Source organism: Scatophagus argus, chromosome 3 (assembly GCF_020382885.2).
Source record: "Scatophagus argus isolate fScaArg1 chromosome 3, fScaArg1.pri, whole genome shotgun sequence".
In the NCBI taxonomy this organism is placed as follows: domain Eukaryota; kingdom Metazoa; phylum Chordata; class Actinopteri; family Scatophagidae; genus Scatophagus; species Scatophagus argus.
Window position 1 is genome coordinate 10,192,380 of NC_058495.1, and position 23,793 is coordinate 10,216,172.

The 23,793-nt window shown below is 41.3% G+C and overlaps 1 protein-coding gene across 2 annotated transcripts in view; it reads left to right on the forward strand.

Annotated features, from left to right (window-relative positions):
• Window positions 1-289: 289 nt before the first annotated feature.
• Window positions 290-23,793, forward strand: part of megf6b (multiple EGF-like-domains 6b) — a 54,740-nt gene continuing 31,236 nt past the window's right edge. Inside the window, exons 1-4 of one of the 2 annotated variants that reach the window (XM_046383329.1) lie at window positions 290-1,391; window positions 3,226-3,360; window positions 4,332-4,441; window positions 11,911-12,015. In XM_046383329.1, coding sequence (XP_046239285.1) covers window positions 3,299-3,360; window positions 4,332-4,441; window positions 11,911-12,015 — 277 coding nt within the window. In that variant the 5' untranslated portion in view covers window positions 290-1,391; window positions 3,226-3,298. Of the gene's footprint in view, window positions 1,392-1,613; window positions 1,813-3,225; window positions 3,361-4,331; window positions 4,442-11,910; window positions 12,016-23,793 lie in introns of those variants that run through there. The other variant, XM_046383328.1, reaches the window with a different exon arrangement.

Sequence of the window (23,793 nt, forward strand, 5' to 3'; positions counted from 1 at the left end):
AGTGCTACTTGAAACAGTTGGTCAGGCACCTGAAGGGGTCTTAGATGCCCAACAAGGATGACCAACAAGGCAAAGTGGGCGACTGCTCTAATTTGCTATGTGTTTCAAGGTTTTGTAAATTTTAACATTTGCAAATGTGTTTAGAACCTTGCATGCCAATAAAGTAGAATATCAGCTGCATTATTAGGTATTATAGTAATCTATCATATATTAGGCTACTGTATCGTTTTATTAAGTTTCATATTCCATATTATTTGTTAAAGGGGTCATATGTAAACATGTTGCTCTTTGGTGTAACTTACCAGAGTGAATAACGGTAGCTAATTTTCATAGTAGGCTACCGACAGGGTACGTACACAATGCACGAAGGGTGAGGGGTCAATATCCAACACGAGCTTCCATACAGATTAATCTGACCGTGGAAATAACAAAAGCACACGCTTTTGTGCTCGGAAATAAACACAAATTAATTTGATTATCATAAGACATAACTTTTGCATTTAAAATGACTCGTTTTGTTGTCTGCCCCCACTAAATCAACATCATGAGCGCCGACATGTCTGAGAGCTCTTGATCTAATTCAAACAACATGCTGTATGGCTGGTGTCCTCCGAGGCTGCACGGACAGCGGTGACCCGGGACTTTTTAGGGTCATGAACACACATGTGTGCAATGAGAGCTTTGTTTGGAGAGCAGCAGTAGTCAGTCCTGGCGGCTGACCCTTTGACCGCACCATCAGCTGTTTGCCCTGCAGAGTGTCTACTTGCCGCTCCCGACTTTTCCCCAAACATCCTCTGTCGCTCCACGGGTGCTACTATATCACTCTGTTTTCCTGGATGTTCATGCTTTCCATTGAGTGCTTTTGCGTCTTTTCTCGTGCAGATGTTTCGTCTTTGGCGGATATTGCTGTGCATGCGCTTATTTAGCATCCGCACGTGCCGTGTTTTTCACTAACGGGCGCCAGTGGATCTATATAAAGCAAGTGTTGGTGGAAGGATTGAGTCGTAAAAGTCTCTGTAAATATTACACAACGCTTAAAGTAACACGTATAATCTGAAGTATTAATTAAATCATTATTTTATTGATAGTTTCACTCTGTGTTGCTGAAAACGACGTAAAATTGGCGTACTGCAAGACGAGAACACAAGCCTGATGCGACGTTTAAGGAAACATTTTCGTTTTCTCGTTTCTGTTTGCTTGTTAACTTTACCGACTGCGGGGTGTCTTACGAGTGTCTCGGAAGCTGCAGAAGCTCCGGATAACACCCTTTCCACCACCCCCACCTTCCCAAAACTCCTACCATCATTACCAAGTGAATGAGGCAGGCAGAAAGCGCTCAGCCTCCGCGAGATTCAGCCCGTCAGTCCCACATCTGCAGTGACGAAGCGTAGGTGAGCTGCGGTTTCAAATGAGTGAGTGTGTGTGTGTGTGTGTGTCCCTCCCTCGCACACATACACTTGCACATCGACTGAGAGCGAGAAAACACACCGTCTGTGATGGCTGCGACATCCCGGGACAGTGATGGTCATTTGCACTCCGGAGATCCTTTACGCGCCTTTTAAGTTTCTGCCAGCTGGCCGCTCGTTTTTGTTTTGTTTTTTTTTAAATTGGCTATTTATTAGGTTCGGTTTATTTACTAGATTAAACTTCTGAGTTATACTGATGAATGAGTTTGCTAGTGATTGACATTTTTTGAAATTCTAATCCAAGAAGAAGAAACATGGACAATGTCATTTTTTCTTTTTTCCTAATATTTATTCAAATGACTCACGCATTGCGTTTTGGCATCGCCAGTAATCTCCAACCCTTTATGTGAGTAACTTCTTTTTGTTTGTATTTTCTTAGTACATATATATTTTTTAGAGTAGATTTTCTTGTACGTTTTTACAACCTCGCATTTCCTTTGAAGTTTGAGATAACTACCGGTTCACCTGCACATGCAAAACCGTGTGGGAAAGCACCAGAGGCTCGTGAAGTCGTTTAGTCGTGTTTCAGAGAGTTATTTTCTACATGCTGGAAGACTCATTTTGTTGTTGTGTGCTCTTGGTTTTATTGGCTTTCTATGGATAATATCACTGTAATTTACATGATTACAGCTCCATGTGGATGGTCTGTACTGCATTCCTAAATATGTCAGAGGCTCCTCAAATTGAAGCCCCTCAGATTGAAGAGGCAGACAATTATAACAGGCATTTTAAACCCTCCAATAATAAACAAGGAGCTTGAATTATGTGCGAGCCGATCGTCTGCTGTTGCTGACAATAAGGTGTTTCATATGCCCTTATGTGTACAGCTGGAGGTGATAGTGATTACTATTGTTTGTGAGGTGAGCAGCTGGATGCTGTCTTAAGATCCATGCACATGCCGAGCTTTCCTGTCTGTCTTTGGAGATTTACCAAAGAAGACAATGTTTTAAAGATCATGTTGCACTTTTTTCGGGAGCCTGCATCAGTGGCAGTCCGCCTGTTAACTCAAACAGACTTTGTGTAGTAAGGACGAAACATCACAGCTTAAGGCTTACTTTATTTTGTTGTCTTCTCTTTCTGGTGTCATTCGGTCTCACACATACGAGAGGAAACGTGTGTTCTGCTGTATGTCTAGTGAAAACACTCTAAATGTTTCATGTGAATTGGTGGAACATTGTGGCGTGTTTTTGTTTCATTGATTTACTTTGAAAATGTTGTGTTGTGAAATGGTAACTTGTTACAGGGAGTGTACATCATATGCTTTTGTTTCCCAGCATGCCTGGCGCACATCGAAAACATTTGATCGCATCTGTTTTTTTTAGAGCTAAGGTTTTTATTTTCTTTGCTTTTACATTTGAAGTGGAAGATATAACATCCTTGCCGCTTTCATGTCCACTCCATCCTCTAGAAGACTTTAAGGTGACACATTTCAGATGAATACTGAGTCTAGGTTGAACGACAGGCAGTATCTTGTAGCTTTGCAGCACAGCGTTCTGATAGGTGATGCATGAGGAATTCCCCTTAAGTCTTTAAAAAAGCTGAAAACCAGACATCATAAGCAGAGTAAGCACAGGTAATTCCCTCACAGGCATTACATAGTTGTCAACTAGAAAATATCTTGTGCAAGGTTTGTCCATTTATCTTTGCTGCAACATTTCTTACAGCTCTCATCAATTGTCCTGCCACCATCTGCACATCTGTAAAAACGCTGCAGAACATTTTGACATCTTAAGTATTTTTATCACTGCTTTCATTCCAGGCCCAATGTGTGCGTGGAGAGGGAGGTGACGCTGGTCGCCCAGAGGCAGCCGTGTGTGCAGGCCTTCACACGCATGGTTAAAGTGTGGAAGCAGGGCTGTGTGGGACAGTCATGGTGCATGGGATACGAGAGGAGGTGAGTAATACGCCTCTTTTGTAGTCTGTCTCCTTTTCCCTCTCTGCTGTCATACCTCTGACACTGTGCTTATCCAAACACACCCGTCTTCACCTGCAGTGGATGTCGTCCTTTGCTGATTAAACTCTGGCTAGAGCAAAGCAGTAATTAATGTTTTTGTGTTGTCTCCATGAGTCACACGACCAAAAGAATTTATCAGAGAGGGCGTGATCCTTCATTTAACTTCACCTCCAAACAGGATGAGATCTCACTCCCTGATCTCCTCTTTCCTCTTCGCTCTTCATCTCCCTTGCTCTTGTTCTGTAATCACCACTTTGAGCCTGTCATATAGTTAAGTGCAAGGTGTAGCCCCACTTCGTCAGGCGTTGCCAGCTATTTAACGCACAGGCGTCTCTGCAGCCAACATTCCTTTGAAGGAGTAACGCTAACATTTTAGCCTATCTCTAAGGGTCGCTTTCAGGAGTTTTCTCACTGTACAGCTCACGCTCGCTTTCGCCGCGTTATTTACCGTGTTACAAAGTCAAAGGCTGCTTTGAAGGTAGCCAAGGCCACAATTACTTGCTGTAAACAAAACATGTTTCCACGGGGCGTAATGACTGTGGAGCGATGAGAGGGGTCTCAAAGTAAAGGGATAGGCCCTGTTCTTTGAAATAGAGTCTGCCAGTCTCACACTTTAAAATGGCACTTTACTTAAAAGTCTGGGAAAATGTTTGCTGAACATTACACTACATGTTACTCAAAAGACTTAGATTACATGTTTGAATTACATGTTCTTAATCTACGGGTACTAAATGACATGAAACTTTAAAAATGACATGTGCAAAATATTGTCAGTTGATCTCTGTGTGTCGATATATTTGTTCTCTCTCTCTCTCACACACACACACACACTACTGTTTTACAATGGAGTACTGCAAGAAGCAGCTGCTTCGATTTAAAGTTTTTAACTTGATTGTTTGTCATGTTAACAGGACAGCGTACTACACTGCATACAGACAAGTGTACAGACAGGATTATCAGACTGTGTACAAGTGTTGCCCTGGATGGTCCCAGCTTAATGGAGAAGCGGGCTGTTTGTATCGTAAGTATCTTCAAATATCCAGATTTTCCTGCTTCTCATTCCATAAAGTAAAAAAGAACTTCTTTTGTTTCTTGTGACATTATCGTTTCAAACACAATATGCAGGTAGGTATGTTTATTCAAAGGAAGTATGTCTTTTCCTGACTCAGCAGGCACATGGGGTGCTTCAAACATCACCTCACCCTTGGCACATACCTCTGAATGAAAGGTTTTCAGGAAAAGGTCAAAGGGGTCAAGAGGTGCTCTGCCCATCCAGACCCCTCAGCAGATGTTATCAGTCAGCGCCATGTCCACGGCACTTGTGTTGTAACAACAGGTTTAGATGTGAACGGTGGGAAAAAAAATCCCAAGTGTTGAAATAGTTTTAAGTGTTGACATTCACTCACAAATGAGGTTTGCACCATATTATATTGTTATACAGTCAGAGGAAAAAAAAAGCTGTGATGTGGGTGAGGTCATGGCTCCTTTAGTTTGCTATAGAAAAGCCTGTGTGGCAGTCAGCTTTTGCTTGGCTGGATATGTTCTTGAAAGTGTTTATTGAGGCTCTAAATGTCCACATTCCCCCTCTATCTGTGGTCCCATGTTTAAATCTTGGCTTCCATCCATATCGTCATGCCACTCTTCTCATGGCAGTGCAGGTCAGGGGATTGTATTATGGATATGAAAACGGACAAGCCCATGCAGTGTTTACCCCAGCCAATTGCAGTCAAGGCCCCCAAAACAATACCTATCAGCTCATGGTAGAGAGACCACCTGCTGATGCTCACATAAAGAACAAAATGAAAAACAAATATGAATTTCCCCTCTGTAATTCCAGTTCACAGGTCCATGTATGGAAAAGTAGTTCTGTTGGTCACACTGGGGATGTCAGCAGCTCATCTCCTTGTGGATAAGCTTAGCTTCACACCGCTGAGACCAGGAGGCCTCCTTTGATGGGATTTTACAGCCAGTGATCCAGATCGCATTGCCTGCATACCGTACGTGGACCCTGGGCAAAGCTTTCCTGTAAATAGTTTGTCACCCTGTCTGTTATACTGACAAGAAAGTTCCCAGATCCTAGTCCTCAGTGGCTTACCTGCAACTGCCTCCTGTGTTTAATGGCCCTCACACCACCAGTACAGACCCAGTACTCTCTGGGATATCCTTCTGATGAGAAGTAGCTGGGAAGGGCAGTGGGAGAAGATCTCCTGGATGTGCCTGTCATCGGCGTCTTATTATGGCGTCTATTATCTCTTCAAAGGGCTCTTTGTTTTCAAGGAAAAGGTTACAGTATTAAATTATACAACGAAGCATTGCTGTGTACACTCTTCAGTGAGTCTGGTTTATTTTAAAACACTCATAAAGAACCGACTTAAAAAGACATTCCTCAGGACTGCCCAGTGTCGCCCCTCACTTAAGTAGATGGGAGGGGGGTTGTTTCTCATTTTCGCGTCACAATGGATGCTCTCTTCGACGCGAGTCAGAGCTTTTATCTCTGTAACCAAAGACGTGGCAGCACTTTGAGATGGGACAAACTAATCACCCTTTTCTCTGAGCCATTGAACCAGGATAAAAGGAAGCTCATGCCACAATCCTCCCTCTCCCACTCCTGCACACTTTGCTATGCACTATCTGTACTGTACCTCCATCAGCACAGTGCAATCTTTGGGCTGTTTTCAACAGCACCTCCAACTTCCAAAAGAAAATATCTGCTCTGCAAAATGTACAGCTTTAGCAAATCCCCCAAAAGAAGAAAAGATTTGGAAGATGGGAATGCTTTGTGTTGAGACAGTGATTTAGTGTCTGGCACTTCTGAGAGGTTTCTCTCTCTCTCTCTCTCTCTTTCTCTTTTGTTGTCCCTCTATCTGTGTGTGTGTGTGTGTTCCCTAATAAAATGTCAGTGTCAGGTAATTAGGCTAATGATTTGTGGTCATTATCAGTGAAATTGAGGGTCTAATCATTGTGCAGATACAGCTCACACAGCGGCTTGGAGTGACTGCAAGTTGAGTTGTTTGTCCTTCTTTTCACTTCACCTGTGATTCTTCTCTGACAGTATATCCACCCATTGTACAGATGTTGACGTCCTATCGCAGTCTTGCAGTGAATGGCTTCAATTGTTGTGCTCCCCTGCATTCTTTGCCTAGCATAATTGGTCACATATTTGGAGAAAGAATATACCTCAGCACAGCAAATGTCTGGTTATTTTCACATTTTATTCCACTGTTTTGCCACCCCCCCTCCCTCCCTTTTGTTTTCCATATTTTTTGTGTTTCAAGCAAGTATCATGTAATTATAAAGTTTTATGAGTTTTCCATTGACACAACAGCATTGATTTAAACTTCTTTAGTGGTTTGCAAATAGTTGAGATTTGAAGTGTTTGTTTCCAAGTTGTGATGTTTTTCAGCATTATGCAAAGAATGCACAAAGTGTAGAGTCAGACTGAAGTCCTTGAAGGTCTTTCACCATGTGTGTAACCTCAGTTAAGTGTGAAAATACCCATCACATAGTCCAAAATGACTTTCAACCATCTGTCTAAAACCCAAAGATATTCAGTGTACAGCATTGTAAACCAGAGAAATGCTGCAAATGCTTACACTGTAGAAGTTGGAACCAGGGAATGGTTGACATTTTTTGCTTAAAAAATGACATTAGGGGTAAATCAGGCAAAATAAGATCTAAGAACCACATCTTTTTAAGTTTTCACAATACATCTAAGGACTTCTTGTCTACTAAAAGGTGACTTGTGTGTTTTGTAAAGGGTCCAATTGGCTCGATGACAATGCGATTCTCCTGAAGGTGAAGAGCTCTTGACTTTGTGGTGGCGACTTCCTACACTTAAATGTTTGGAGGACCACTCAATCAATGAGTTAAACCTTTTACCTCAGCAAGTAGCCACAGGCTGGGTGAGGATGGAGAGGGTTAGTTGGGAGTGGAAACGAGCAGTTATGTTGATTGACGGCACTAGTGAGCTTTGTGACAGGGGCTGAAGATCAGGGACAATGGCTCCTCCAGTTTGTCGTCCTCGTTAACTGCTGAATAGGAACTGGCCTCCTTTTGTGGTGGGGAGCAGGCTGGCGAAGGTAACTACATGTGAAATGGGCCCAGTAGCCAGGCAAGAGGAAATGGTCCACAATCTATCCATGGGTGGTCTGTATGTTCATGTGTGTGTGTGTGTGTGTGTGTGGTTTTGTGCATCATGAAACATGGCAGCAACTATGTCAGCGGTCATGGGGACTGCACCATGCAAAGCTGAACACAAACAGATATAGAATGAGACACATACAGAGAAACATGCAGAAAATCAACTAACTGAGACATAGCATTTTTAGCCAAAACAGTGGTATAATTTAGACTGTTTCATCCATCATTTATGGACGTATTGGGGAAGCCTGTTAATGGGAATTGCAATGATCCTGCTAGGAAGTAAGAAATATGTGAACTAATTTTGCTGTACCTTTTTCACACAATGGGTGAAGTTATTGTTATTTAACTGACTGCATCAGTCATTAGTCACGCAAAGGGTTAGATATCGGTCAGATGTGGTAGTTGGCTAGAATCTCTGGATGAAGATTAGTCTTTTTAAGAAGAAGTTTAATTCTAGCTACTGTGCAAGGCCTGTTAATAGAGACAGATTGGTCATAACTAGGGTGGCGCTAACTAAGCATGGAAGTTCTTTAAGGAGAATAGTTGGGAGTGGTCAAAAAGACACGTTGTTGGTTTGGAGGAAATTGTTGAAGTTAGTCGGTGAAGGTTAAGGGGAGAAAAGCAGTTAAGACCCTGTATATATCTGTATATCTTATAGCTGTTCCTAAGGTTCCTGTGTTTGATGATAAATCAGTACTAGTTGAGTGTAGGATGTGATGAATGTTGTCTCTAATAAGCAGAATTTTGAAAAAGCTCATGAAGTCATTAGTACTGAGAACACAAGTCTAAGTAGAACTGTGGCTCTCTCAGAGGCTGCAGAAAACTCAATATGGTCAACTGGCCTTGGCCTGTTCCAATTTTTTATGCAAATGTACTGCCATTTTATGACACTACACATGTGTTTCCCTGTTTGGTCTGAGTGACATGCATTGCCATTATCTTATCTATATATCCGTATATCTATTCCTCTGGTTACATTAGACTGAGGAAGATGCGGTGCATCACATATTGAGAGATTGACATCAGTGTAGGTCTGCTTGATCGTTTTTACTCTTTATAATGTAACTAAATATCAATATACTCATACACATGTTTGAAAATATATTTCTCCCACAGAAATCTTTTAAATATAGACCTACAGTGTAATGCATGGTGCTGCCAATGCTCAGATATTCTAATTGCAGGGTCTTGCATACTAAGACATTTTTTGCTAAGCATTATTGTGCTTGTTTTGTCAATCCGACCTAGCGTCTACTTCAAATGGTATTTAAAGTCTTTCAAAGAAACCTATCAGAGATCATCTGATATTGCTTGGCCTGGTTTTCGCAGGAATTCTTTGAAATGACACATTCCTCTGCATAGCAAAACATGATTTGTTGCCTTAAAACACAGTGCTTGGCTCCACACGTACCAATTATGGCACCAAACAGAGCCCTGAGCACAGGCCTTTGTGTCTCAGAATTACCCTAAATGTGGTCTCCCTCTGGGGTCGCACTCCGGGGGTTAAACAGATCGATGGAGCCTAAACAAACACGGGGCTTCCACTGTCTTGATGTGGTCATCCCCTTCAGAAGCTGTAAGGGTGACACCTGCTTGCTGGTTTTCAGTTTCTCCGCACGAGTTGCTGACCCCTGCTCTGTCTGTCTGGTCTTTTTGTGGAAGCTGCTAATCCTGTCAGAGAAGGTGTCTTTGTAATAGAGTGGAGGCATTCACTGTGACAGAAGAGAGTGAGTTTTATGCTGCATGCCACATTAAGAAATTATTTCAGGGAAGATTAAGCAGCGTAAGGGGCTCAGGATGGGGGCGGCCCAAAAATGCCCTGGTTAGCTGCCAACAATCCAGTGTGTTTCACATCTCAGAAGGGAGATTGTACATTCCCCTTGTTGTCGCTTAGCCATGCTACCCCAAAGTGACTCTGAGAGACATCTGACCTTTTACTTTGTTGCTGGTAATTTAGTTAATTTAAAGCATTTTCACCACACTTAGGAATGTCTCATTAAATTCGTCTCTCACAGCTGGTAGTGAAATAGTTGTCCCAAAGAACTTAAACCTAACCAGTGAATAATGCTTTTTGCTTTTTTGCTTGTCCGTCATCTGTAGCTGTCACCACCACAAAATCGCCTCACATTAGATAATTGCAGAAGTAGGGATAACTATGTAACTGCATGTTGGGCCAATGCCGTGTATCATACCTTCTGTAGCCTCACAGTCTTGAGGAACTGAAAGTCACTGTGAACAGATTAGTAGTGGTGAGATGGTCTTCCTGTTGCAGTGATATTTCGGATGCTTCACAAAGGTTTTGGGTGATTACGTATACAATAAAGCACAAAAAGTAAATGTATTTGACAATGTGCACCAGTTTAGTGAACTTCTGATAGTTGCTGGGGTGTTTTTAGAATGAAGAGAGGAATAATAAAAACTCTGAATTACTCTGGGTGTGTGCACATTCTGTGCGTGTATGAGTGGTTAATTGCTGTGAACTCCCTGGATGGTCCAACTGTTGAGCAGGTGTTGGAGGATGAGGCCAGATGACAGGCGGATGTTTTGGCTGAACCCTGGAAATCGACTGAGAGACATGGATGAAAGTACTCTGGCTCATCTGTGATTATAAGCTGACTAAAGTATATCTGCAGTCTGACCTCAACTGTATCATGTCAGCGAGGGGAAATTAGATAACATTTCCAGGCAAAGGAAATGGACAACAACGAAGTGATCTCTAATATTTTCATTGGCCTCCAGTGATCAGATGTACCTCTGTCATCGGGAGTGCATATTTGTCTTTAAGCAGGCTGCGATTAATGTTTTTTTCCAACACTGATTAATCAGCCAAACCAATTAATAGTAATTTAGTCAAAATGCAAAATGTCAGAAATGGCCATCAAAGCCAAGGTAATCAGTGAGATTTCTTGCTTCTGACTAAGAATCAAAAATCAAGACAAAAGCAGCAAATCTTAATATATGATTTATATATGACTAAATATATATATTTAGCTTTTTTTTTTCTTAATAAATGATACAACTCAGTTAGTCAGTCTTGTCGTTGATGAATTGTTTTGTGAGAGTCAGCTATTAATCAACTAATATCTCCAGCACTTTTAAAGCAGTTATGTTCAGTTTAGACCTTAACTGACCTACAAGAAGAAATTCCTTTTGCTGCAAGGTGGCATAAATCCATTAACACAATATGACAACTGAACAAAAAAACCTGATTAGATTAGAAGTTCAACTGAAATCACAGAGTTTTTGCCTGAGATGTTCTGGGCACATTGATACTATCTCTATGACCATATATGGCCTATAATTGGCAGTGTCTGGTGCGATGATTGGTCATGCTGCCTTTGCTTTGATTAGATGGGCAGAAAAATGCATATCTGGCAGTAGATGTACAGCCACACTGGCATTTCTTCACAATTATTTGAGGGGAAGGTTTGGCATTTAAATTTCTCTTGTGATTAGCTGGACCACATGTTTCCAGAAGAGCAATGATAGACATCAATCCTCTGGAGCTGTCATCACTAAGCACTGTACTCTGCTCAGAAGAGTGCAAACAACAGGTCTGGCTTAAACAGCTGCGTCTTACTTGATGGGGACTTTAGCAGGGATACTTCAGCACACATGTACTGTACATGCACACACAGTTTTAGGTGAAGGACTGTCATGATTAATGAGAGTGTTTTGCGAGTGCATGGAATGTGATGGTACACCTCAGAGGTGGATTCATGTTTCCTGAGATACCTAGTGGCTCTCACTGTTTATGCGTCCTGGATTCTTTGAATTTCACGTCTTAACGAGCGAGAGCAGTTTGACTCGCAAGGATTTATGGACACGGGGCCGCTGGCTCCGAGAGATGGATGGGCCGCACTCGCCCTGTGTGCTCCCTGATTTTCATTCTGTGCACATCTGTATGATCACTGTGACAATGATAAAAGTTCAGTTAATGGATCAAGGACATTCTCAGGTAACAGTCTCAAACTGTGCAGGAATGAGGCCACTTTGCCTTAGAAGTCATACAAGGTGTTGCTGCCATTCATGTTAAACACTGATTCTGTGAAAATGGAGTTTGAAAATTGCTTTCACTTGGCCCAAAGCCTGCTCATCTTTTCAAAGTGAGCCAAGTAGTGGATTCCTCTTACATTGGTTAGTGTGAATGGAGGAGCATCAAGGGTTCCCCTTTAGTCAGGAGTTAACAGGCCGATGATAAGGCTTTGATAGAAAGAGGTCAGTGTTTGAAACTGTGGATGCTATCATGTCATGACAACAGCCAGATGTCTCTCTGCTTCCCTTACTAATTTTTTTTCTTTCTTTCTCTTTGTCTATGACCCTGTCTGCTCACACGTGCATGTGCAGCCGTGTGTAGCTACGGTGTGTGCTTCAACGGGGGCCATTGTCAGGAGGGATCCACTCAGCTTTGTGACTGTCCTGCGGGGTTCAATGGCCCCAGCTGCCAGTATGGTGAGTAGAAACATCGCGACTGTGTTTCATATTCAGAATCTCGTCATCCTCTTTTGGTACTAGTATGAAGGAATACATTGGAATAGAAAACACTATTGTTTATTTTTATTATGGGAATTGCACACGATTCTCCATCATAGTCAGTAAATGCTGTATGGGATTTTTAAAATATCTGCAGCAAAAGTAGGAATCACGAAAACTCTTCTCAGACTGATTGAAACTGATAGCAGCTTGACATTTGATTAAAAACACCTTTTTGGCTCTTCTGGTGGAGCCCACAATTTTGAGCCTGTACGGTCAGCTCTCCAAGCCTCCCCGCTGAACTCCATCTGAGGGATCGCTTTTCTCTACGAGTGACTGAGAATCTCCTCACATCAGCAAGTGGCCCAAGTATTTTATCAGCAACTCCATTGTTGAATTTAAGCTGTTGAAGTAAAACAGTGGAGGATTCTGTTGTTTTTCTGATAACACCACACGACAGGAAATTCCTCTTAGTGTCAACTTTACCAGAATCATCCATCTCTCCCCCTCAAATAGACACTGCAGACTTTGTTGCATAAGTCAAGTTCAAAGTGCGAGGACAACTAAAAATTCAAGGCCTCTTTTTGTCACAATGGCTTCATTTAACTCTCCGCTCTCTTGCTATCATTCAGCATACAACTTTAGCCTGAACCAGCAAACTTCTCTGATTTTCTCAGGACTTCTGTGGTGCAGCCTCAGGTGAAGCCTCATGATACCTTTAGGCGTACTATATATTCACTTCCTCGTTGGCAGTTATGGGACCTCTGATCAACCTTGGGAAATGCAGCACTGACAGCCCCCTCTATATGATCAGAGCTCTGTGTGGTGGTTAAGCTGACCTGGCTTACCTCTGATTACTTCATGCTTGAATGAAAGACTTAATCATAAGGACGAAGGATCCATGAACACACATGCCTGCTGAGGTGCTGCTTAAGACCATTGGTTGATTTTTTTTCATGTTGATCCTGAGAGGTCCAGGGGAGGTCTTTTGAGAAGACTGAGGCCATCTGCTGTCCCAGCCAAACTTACAGCACAAATTTAAAGGAAATTGTACACATATGCTCAGTTAGGTACATATAGACCCTATTTAAACCCCAGGGTTTTACTGCTCTGTAGGAGATGAACTGGAAGACATATACAGTATGTTATGTTCAATATGATGTCTGTGTCTGGCATATTTTCCTGATTTATCAGGATGTTTCATGGTATAGAGTAATGACGTGAGAACCAGTGCAGGAAATGGGGAACAATTAACAAGCAATAAAGATCCTGATACATAAGGAAAAATGAGAACCCTAACCCTAAAATCCTGACATAAATCCCAGTAAACCCCAGCATCTTAACACAAGAATAATTTTGTAACAGATTAGAACAACTAAAAAAATTCCAGTTTCTGGCATCAAAACAGTCCTAAGACACACATTTATTGTGAGAAAATATACTTTTAATCGTTCCTAAATGTACAATTAAAACTAATCAAATGAAAATTTTTCCTGCGTTTTTGACCATAGATAATATACAGTGCTGCCAAAACCTCTTGTTGCCATATTTTAATACTAATTAATGTACAACCCTACCTTCTTCCAAGGCACATGAAGGTGCATGTAGTCTTGAAGGATCAAAACTCTACAAACACAAATTTATTATGAAATCCACACTGTACTCTTATATATTTATATCCTCCCCACTTCCTGTTGTGGATATGCAATGGAGATCTCCAGTAAGATGTAAGACCAGTTTTATGTTCACGTCACTATCTTTGTATTCTGTCACTATACAGATTCACATACCTTTTGGTTTCACACAGCCCCTAAGCTACACTGTTTGATATCAGTGCCGACATCAACTGCCCCTCTTCCCTTCTCACACATGCACCAGCATTGTTCTGTATTGTGAATGATAGCTGTCATCAATGGGCACCTAAGGGGCCTTTGGGGGTGGAGAGCTATGCAGTAGACCCCCACACCCCGATCCTCCCTCTATTGGAGGCTATCAGTCCGTAAACTTCTCTGGCAGTTATATTACCCTGTGATTGGCAAAGAAAGGGCTGCTGGATGAAGGGTGTGAGAGCCGTCAGTGACTCCGCCTGACCCTGGGTAACACTCGGGATGGGAGTTGGAAACAGGCAGGAATACATTCACAGCTGTCCCATTTTTCGAGGTCTTGCATGTGCCAAATGCAGGTCACATTAGAGATGGGGAATAGCTGCAAGCTCATTGGAGAAAGAGCGATAACATTAGCTCTAATGAACGACCCAGTGACGGCTTTGATATATAGTTCAGCCATTGGAAGAACTCTCTGGGTCAGGCACATACCATTTTGTTGTAATTCACATTCTTGAGCTCTGAATAAATAACCTTATTGTGTAGACGAAAGCTCGTCACTTGCACAAGCTGCCATGATAATTCAGTTACTGCTGCGGTCCACATGCTTGGCACAGCTGTCAGTCACCTCTTGTTTCTCTCGTGTGCTTACGGTACATAAAAAGCTGAAGCTAAACCAGTGAGGATGTGGATGAGGACGAATGCATGTAGCTGAAAAAAGTCACTCATCATTAAATCACGTTAGATGATTCTCTGCAGTGTGAACGTTTTTGATGTGGTCCACAGCTAATATCTGTCCATGTTTGTGTATAGCAGTTTCTGTGTGTGTGTGTTTATGTCGTTCAAAGGGGCCAATTAGTGCTTGGTGCTCAATGGTTGTCTGAAACTGTCATCTGTTTTGCTTTTTAGCAGCACTGGGTCTGAGTGATGTGTAAGACTATAATTACTGTTTTTTGTATTTGTGACTCAACTCTGTGGTAAAGTGAGGACCGCTGCCTTCGGGCTCCTCCACTCTTTTCAAAGACGATGAATGGGTCACCTGCCTCAGCATCATTCTTTCCAAACCAAGATACTATCATACAGTAGAATAGATCGTTTAAAGATTATATAATCTGATATGACAGCTGGAGAGTCAGGTAAGTCATTAAACTTGTGTAACTTACTTTCCTGACCGCAGCACTTCAAACAAAGACAGTGGCACAAGTGGTGACCTTTGTATTGTGAGACGCTGAAACCTTCTTTGTCCCCCTACCCTGCATTTTCTCTCAAAGTTACAATTTTGGTTATTTTACAAGAGAGTTGTTTTTTTTTTTGCATTTTTTTCAGTTTCTGTGTTCTCATTGCAGAGAAGTACTTAAAATATCTGACACCAAGCTTTTATGGTTATGCAGTAGCTTTAGCTTCGTAAGTTGTAAATTAATTAGCATAGAATATAATGAACTTAGTACAAGGCAAGCAACCCCTTCCTGTAGCTGGGTACCTGTACAAAGTGTCTCTGTCATTTTTTAAAAACCCCTTTTCTTCTCTGTCCAGAGGGATTTAGTCACTTGGTGCCTGATGTACTCAGTATCCAAGCTTTCATCAGTAGACAAGTGGTATCCTCTGGGATCAACAGCCTCCAAGGCTTTTAGACCTCTGGCAAGGCAGATGTCTTCATACCAGCTGACATCTGGGTTCAGCCACAGACGAACAGACAGACCGATGAACAGAAAAGCAGGCAGACACTTTCTGTAATGTGAAACTTCACTGGCTTAGTTCAAGAATCCCCCAAAAATCTTTTAAAGCTACTTCTTGTGTCCTGTTAAACTTAAAATGAATGTTATCTCAGATACATAAAACTGATGGATTGTGTGAGTCTTTGATGTCAAAATTAAATCCTTGAAGGAAAAAAATCCAAATAGACCTAACCCAATACGTTGAAATACTGTTTCAGTTTAGTTCACACAGGTTTAACATGTTTATTTGACTTTTTCTTTTTTCCTTTTTTTTTTTTTTTTTTTTACTCCAAACTGTAAAATGTTTCCCTGAAAAATCTCTTTTTCTGCTACAGTCATTGCATCTCATTTGTTTGCTCTTTGCAAATGATTTATGAACCATAAGCTCATATCTTTCCTGGGTTTGGGGTCACTGCAGTGCCTGGCAGACCAGCTTGTTGTATACATCACTCAAGACAAACCCACTAAAGATGGCCATCATCATTAACATTATTCTGTAATGCTTCAAAGCAGGCCCCCATGCATGCTATGTCAGCCACAGCCATGTTGTCTTTGAAATTTAGATGCAAATCTCAATATATCAGAGCATCTGTACATGCATTCATCCACCAAGATTATAGCTGAGCCAAACAAAGTTTCTTTACACCTACCATCCGTGTAGCTTATATTTGGGGGAAAAAAATCTATTAATACTTCTATGTTTCTAAAAATACAACTGAAAACAAACATGTTCATCATTCAGAAACATCAGACACAAGTGGAAGGGAGCTTTTATTTTTTTTTTCCTTTTTAAAATTACACATCATAGCCAATGAACAATTTAGAACTTATTTTTTGTGGTATCAGTAACACCTCTGCATGTTCTCATGGAACGCACAGCAATTAAGGAAAGGGATGGAAGTTCCTCCTTGGTTCTTACCAGTAACAGAGCCACTTCCCATAATCCACAAAGATTAACACCTAAGCAGTCAATATGATGTCTTCGGAGTTTTAGTTAGGCTTATAAACAGTTGACTGAAGCGCTGAATAATAAGGTCAGTAATTTCTATGGAGCCTCGGTGCATAACATGAGTCCTCCACAGTCTAGTGGCCAAGGTGCTGAGAAATGCCACTGTGGGAACACAAAGAGATCCCACTCTGAACTTATTACACATGAAAGATGAAAAGACGATAACATATCAGAGGGTATTTCTCAGCTTCAGTTATCATATTCTCTCTTCACATGGCTCCCAATTACACAGTGACAGTTTATTTAAGTAGTGTACTTATTACAAGTACAATATTGAGGTACTTCTATTCAGTTTTGCCTTGTCCAAACTTATAAAATTTGACCCTAATTGTCCATGTTGTAGAAGTTGTTCAGTATTGTGCTTATGTTGATTCATTTGGACCTGCATTGTGAAGTGGGACGCTTGTTAGCATGGTTTCAAGGTCAGGACAGCAACCCTGGAGCTATTCTGGGAATTCATTGTCTTGTTAAAGGGCACTTGTTGAGTTGCACAGAATGTTTGAGACTTGAACCGGGGTCATCAAGTCAAGAATTCTATGCAAGACAGAAAGATAGACCAGCTGCAGAAAAATAACAAACTTAAAATATCATGCATCGTTTATGTTGTGTATTTCATGGTACCAAATCAAGTCATAAAATTGAGACAGTGAGTGCTTGAACCTGTTCACTCAGTAGGTTATATTTTACATCTATTCTATCCAAACATTTCACATCTTCTTTCTTGGTACTTTTCAGCGTCTTTCTTTGTCGTTCAAGTTGAACTTTCCAGAAAGCGTCACATGTCTGGAAATTATGTGCTTCAGCAAGGTTGATTTCAGATGTTGCTCTTTGCCATACCTCTGTTCCCTCTCTAATAGCTGTCCTGCTCTGCAATTACTTAATGTTCAATAGCGGTCTTTCCTCAGACTAACAGTCCAGTGGCTTGTTGTAACCTGCCTTTTGAACGCCCTCCTCTCACCTCACACATGTAGACACAGTAAATTACCTTAAAGCAGGCCATGGGGGAGTTCTCTAACTCATCCGCGTCTGATGAATTGTGATAAATGTCTTGTGCATATCTTTTCAATTCACAAACGTGTTTTTTTTTTCTTTTTATGTGTCTGTTATGCATGTAACGTTTATTCCATCTTAGTCATGGTAACCACTGTAGCACATTAAGGCCAAATGTGACCGAACATGTGGGTGGTTCATGCCTCCCAGATGTCAAATTCCAGTCAGCATATGAGGGGCATGTTGTTTGACTTTGCATTCCTGAATGCAACAAAGCAATGATGTGCTGTTTTCTCAGTTTTTCTTTTTTTAATCTTGCAAGGTCACCAATGATTATAGAATTATTAGTATAACTGTGTGTTTGATAAGACTGAATTATGTGCTGATGCTGACTCTTGTGCTCTCTCTCTGTGCTGGAGATCGCAAGGGAACAGAGAGGTCAAAGGTCAAGGCAGCATGTGGACCCAGGCTGTGCCCTCGCTGGTAATGAACAGCAGGAAGGCTACATGGCATCTAACTCATATCTGAAAAATGTTGGGTAACTACTACTAGCTGACATCACTGCTGCTCATCAATCCGTTTAGAGACTGACAGTGACAGGTGGGAGCACCAGTGATGCAGATGGTATATGTCATGTTTAAGGGATGCAGGTCTGCTTTGGGCCATGTTGTAAAAGAGAACATCCTTTTGCTGTTTGGTGAAACCATTTCGCACATGTTGCTCAGCCTGGCAAGGGTTTGACAGTCTGTTGAGTAGTGAAGAAACACTCATTGTTACGATCTGTTCCCTGCATGTTCGGAACCACTGAGGAAGCTAATGGCAGAGCTGCATTCAATATGTTGTCCTCGGGACCCTCCCTATTGTAAAAATAATTCCCTGGATTCTGAGTCCTGTTGAATGGAATTTACTTGGGATCAAGAAAAAAACATTTGAGAAAAATTTGTGCTGAGCTAGCTGAGATAAGTGCCCTAAAATCAAACACACATGCGTGCTGTAGTCCTTACAGCTGGAGGTAGGACAGTTTCCTTGGCTCAGCACTGAATTATTGCACAATCATATTGTGAAGATTAACCAGTGTGACTGATAATATTATCAGGTGTTCTTTCGCTAAGAAAATGTAAGAGGTCCATGAAGAAAAGGAGGTGGAAAATATCCAAACATGAGCATGTTCACGTCGGTTTAAAGAGAATGTGAAACTTGATGTACAGCTTTACCCTAATTTAACATCCTGTGATGCGTGGCTTCTCTTAAACTAAATTTTAAGGTACCTTGTGAGGATTTGGCACAAGCTTTTATTTAGATTTCTACTGTATTTTACAGACTGACATTTTGGGAATATGCCATTAAAAGGCAAAAGCAAGACAGATTATTTTAATGTGTTCATTGGTGGACAAGTGAAGTTACCTACAGACAGATATATGTGAAGATGAGATTCACGTTTGTAAGCTGACAGTGAATTCAAGGCACAAGCCGAATGGTGGCCCTAGATTTGTGTTCTTTGCTCAGTTTTGCAAAGAACCATTTTGTTTTCAACCACTGACTTCTCTTCTTTCTGGATTCCCCCACTCACAAACAATAATGATGGCCAAGACATTTCTGTGCGTCCATCAGTCTCTGTTTCTGCTTTTTAAAGTTATGTTTATCCCAAATTATGCTGATGCAGTAAAGAGGGGTTATTTTATGTTTATTCTAGTCATCTTTGTTTTGATATGAAAAATGACAAAGCTGGAACTCCAAAGGCAATGAAGACGATTGGAAACAAAGCTAAACCTGTTTAAAAAAGTGGTTATGCTTTACATTGCATTTTATTAAGCTCCTGTAGTGGAGAAGGATTATAAATGTGCTACTGATTGACAGGTTAGCACTGAGACTCTCATAACACAATTCAATTACAAAGCGACCAGTTCAAATCCACTTTTCACCTTTGGCAGCTCCATCAAAGAAGGGATTCTAGGAAAATCACAGCTTAAATTTTTTCTGTTTTCTCACACTACCCGGGAAGTGGAAAAGACCCATAATTCACATGATTGTATTTTATTTTGATCAGCTACCCGGAGCTAAATATGAGCATAAAAGACCGTAAAGCCATGAGATGGCAAAGCTGTGTGACGCCCAGCTGCAGCAGTTTGTCACTCATGACTGGTGTGTCCATCCTCTGCTGAGAGGTCAAAAGGTGTTGGACATCAGGCCTTTAGGTTATATAATTGTTGTGTAACGATCTCCTCATTTGTTTTAGCAAAATCTGACTGTTTTGCATTTAATACTTTGTAAGCATTGTTTTAAGTGGGAGGGGGAAAAGTTGTGAAAGTCAAATGGTTAATAAAGGGATAGTAAACGTCTAGAAAGATCACAAGCAGTCTAAATCATTCTCAGGGTTTCCCTTTTCCTCCCTGATGGCTTTAACAGGCTACAGCTGAGATGGCTGTGAACAGGTTGACGTCTGTTTTTTAACTTTACATGGAGAGAATTATGACATCTTAGGTCCTAACCCTAAAAACACAAGGAGAGACTGAAGAATTTAGAACCGAGAGCTGTTCAACAGTTTCTTACAATGCAATCCCTGCCATAAGCCGTGAACCGAAGTCTAAATGGGCCATTCACACAGTCACTGAGGTGTTTTCTGTTTTTTTTTTTTTTTTGGTGGGGGGGGGTGGCTGCCATTTGAAAGTTTAATCCCGTTCTTTGAGCATTGTTAGCAGCCAGCATAGCGTGACTTCCAGAGCAGCTGAACTGAAGGAGGCCCTGGAGATGCAGACGCTCCGGGGAGAACCAGAATCTCCTGGCAAATGTTTTCTCACACATTGTCCACCTCTTTATCCTGAACTCATCTCAGTTTTAGTTTTATTACCTCCTCTTTGAGAGAGTGAAGCAAGTGATAAGAAAAGGGAAGTGAGAGGGACATACAGAAGTGAGATTTTTCACACCCAAACAATGCCAAAGATATTTTGTTTCTCGCTAATTTATAAAATAGAGAGAAGTAGTAACACTGGAGAACCTGGAACCAACAAATCTTTCGCAGTTTTGCTTAAAAGAAAGTAAAGTTTTCTGAGTATGAGTGAGTTTGTTTTATGTTTTTTGGCACAGATGTGAGACACAATCCTGCCACCATTTATACACTTTTCCACAGACAGACAGTTGTTAGGTCAGTCAGTCCTCTCATGCCTGGTGTCCCATCCTATAACACTGAGGTATTTTAGGTTTTAGGTTAAACCACAGAAGACAGAGCTGCCCCATTCCTGTGAAGTCAGTGAAGGCATCTCTAATGAGAGGGAGTGTGTGCGTCAGGGTGGGGGTACATCCTTGCCCTGCTACCTGCCATTGCATCCTGTACAGAACCCTAATCTCCCATAATTGTGCTGAGTCTGGGCTCCCACCTTGTCTCATTAGGTTCTTTACAGCATTCACGATGAAAGGTCGCTCCTGGTCATGCCGAGGGCGAGGACGTCAACGTTGTGAAAATTAGCAGTGACAAGAGTTTGCAAAATACAATTAGAGGAATCATCAGCGTGCACTGATCCATTCATCTGCCAGTGGTGCCCTTCTTTTTACTTCACTGAAGCTTCCAGTGCTTTAACTAAATTGGCCTTTGCTGCATTTGTTTCATCCTTAGCTTTAACAATTCCGATCTGTTTTCCCTCCACTAAGACATTATCTCCTCTCCTCATGTATTATCTGCAAATGGAAGCCACTTTGCCTTAGGGAGTGTGCATAGCGCGCGTCTTACTGATGTTTCGTGAGGTGTGAACAGCAAATGCTCATCTGAAAGAACTGTCAGGGCCAGTCACATTTCAATGTCAAGACTGTTTATTTATTCATTGTTATTATTATTAAGGGTTTTTGTGGCATTTATCTTTTTCTTGTAAAATACTGAGTAGTTTTACTTCTTTAGGCCTTAAAAAATATTAAAATTAATCAATCTGATGGTAAAAATTACTTGTGCTTGAAATGTCTAATCTTTTGATGACTGACTGTGATTTGACGTGGTGCTTTTTTTTAATTAATCACAAGTCAAAAAGGCAGGGAACCGCTGATCTTAATGCATCATCTGTTGGAAGGTTGCTGAAAATAGTTTATTTAGGTTATTGTGTGCTTTCTGGTGGGATCCAAAAAAATCACAAAAGACATGAAGAAACCTTACTCCAAGTTCAGGAAAATACCACCATGTCATAACGCTGTTTGAGCTGGCTTTTGCCCTGCCAGGAAAACAGAGCCCACTGGCCAATTAGATGTAGCCAGGGGCTTGTATATTTGACTGCTGTTCCTTTCAACTTTGAACAACTGTGAAACCTTGTAGTGTCATTCTTCAGCATGTGAAGCGATAATCAGAACCTCAATGTTTATTCCCCCCGTATACCTTGAGCATGACAGTCTGTCATGTATCTGCCACCTTTTGCCCCGTAGGCAAATGGCTCGCAGCAACTTTCCCCTGCACATACCACAGCAGCATATCTCACACATGTAACTGAGAGCGGGACAGGCTGGAAACCACAACAAGTAATTTTTGGATTTATGCTGGCCTCCATGTGTTGTTCCAGGCACTCAAACCTCCTGGGTCAAAGTTGGAGAAGACAGGTCCTAACAGGTAGAGCACGGATAGAGCACACGCAAAGGGTCAGAGGGCAATCCCCCGAGGTCCACGACTTGGTATTTGTTCCCCCTATTCGTCTGTGTAGATCATAAAATGTTATTTTGGAGACACGAATATGCAGGTGACCTATTTTCTTTCTGTGTTGTAGGCTATAACTTTTACTGACAGTAGATTACAGAAGTCAGAAACCTATCAAGGGACACACTTTTCCCACGATGTATTGCTCTATAAGGCACCTTCCATCAAACAGCTACAGTCAAAACAGTGTTGTGAAAGTACTTTGGGATTGTCTCCATCAGCATACAATTCTCAGGGGTCAATCGCTGCTGGTGGCACAGCCTTGTGACTCTTACTAAGGTGATTTGGACTGGCTGTGTCTGGGAATGAAGGAGCCGATGCAGTCGCAGTCTGCTGTAGTAAAGAAGTGAGGAAAAAAATTGAAGCTCACAGGAGTGAGAAGCAGCTGGCTCTTAAGAGTGGGGTATCCCATAACACTTAAACATACAGGAGTACTTACACTCAAGTAGGTGCACAGGGAACGCATGCACTTGCACGCTTACCTTGCAGAGCAATGAACTGGATCATCAAAACAGGGATTAGAGGAGTTTAGGACTCAGTAGAGCAGAATGTACACAAAACAAACTGGGTTTTGGTGTCTTTGAAGTTGCACATAAATCACTTGTGGTCAAACATGGACAAATTATAAAACATAAGGCTCAGTGGTGTCGGTAATAAGCTGTACAGAGACTGCTGAGTCAACTGATTGATATTTTTACCCAGGAGTCACACAGATCCTCAGTGCAGTCTTCTGCTTGTCTGTGGTTTCTTGTCAACACATGCCTTGACAAGAAGTTTATTAAAAACAAAATGCAACTGTTTAAATAGGAAGATAAGCAGAGAATTTAGATTCTGCTCATCTGCATTTTCACATGAGAAGTGTTCTGTTGAAGGACAGCAATCACCAACAAATCAAAAACACCCCAAGACACACAGCACAGTTTAATTTAGTGTTTCCTTAACATAGCAGCATTTCTGAGAATTTTACCAGACTGTGCACAACACTGGGGCTGCTGGCAATTATAATTTTGATTAACTATTAATCTGCAAATTATTTTCATTAGTTTGTGTGGTCTTTAAACAAACAACAGAAAAGAATGAAAAATGCCCATCATAATATCTTAGCAGTATTTTTCACACATTTCACAACATGGAACCATCAAAAGTTTTTTGGCATTTTTTTTTTTTTTTTTTTTTTTGGCAAATCATTTCATTGACTGATCTTTGTGGCTCTACATTAGGCGACATGACATCTTGCGTTGATTTATATTCCAAGAGAAAATTTACAGTGTTTTTTGTGTGGATTTTAGGTGCAGTTTATTTACAGTCATGAGAGCAATTGAGCAGAACTTTAAACATATCTGCTGTGGGTTTTCTTCCTGGCTGTCTTTAATAAAACATTTTAAGAAAGGAAATGGAGGCACTTTTCAATGTCCATACTGCTGTAATACCCTTTACTCCATGGTGCGACTCCAAACTTGAGGCAGATTGGTAATGACTTCATGGAAACATTAGAGGTTTGTGAAAGAAGGCAGAGACGTCTTAAACATCAGTGAATACACATCATGGAGGTAT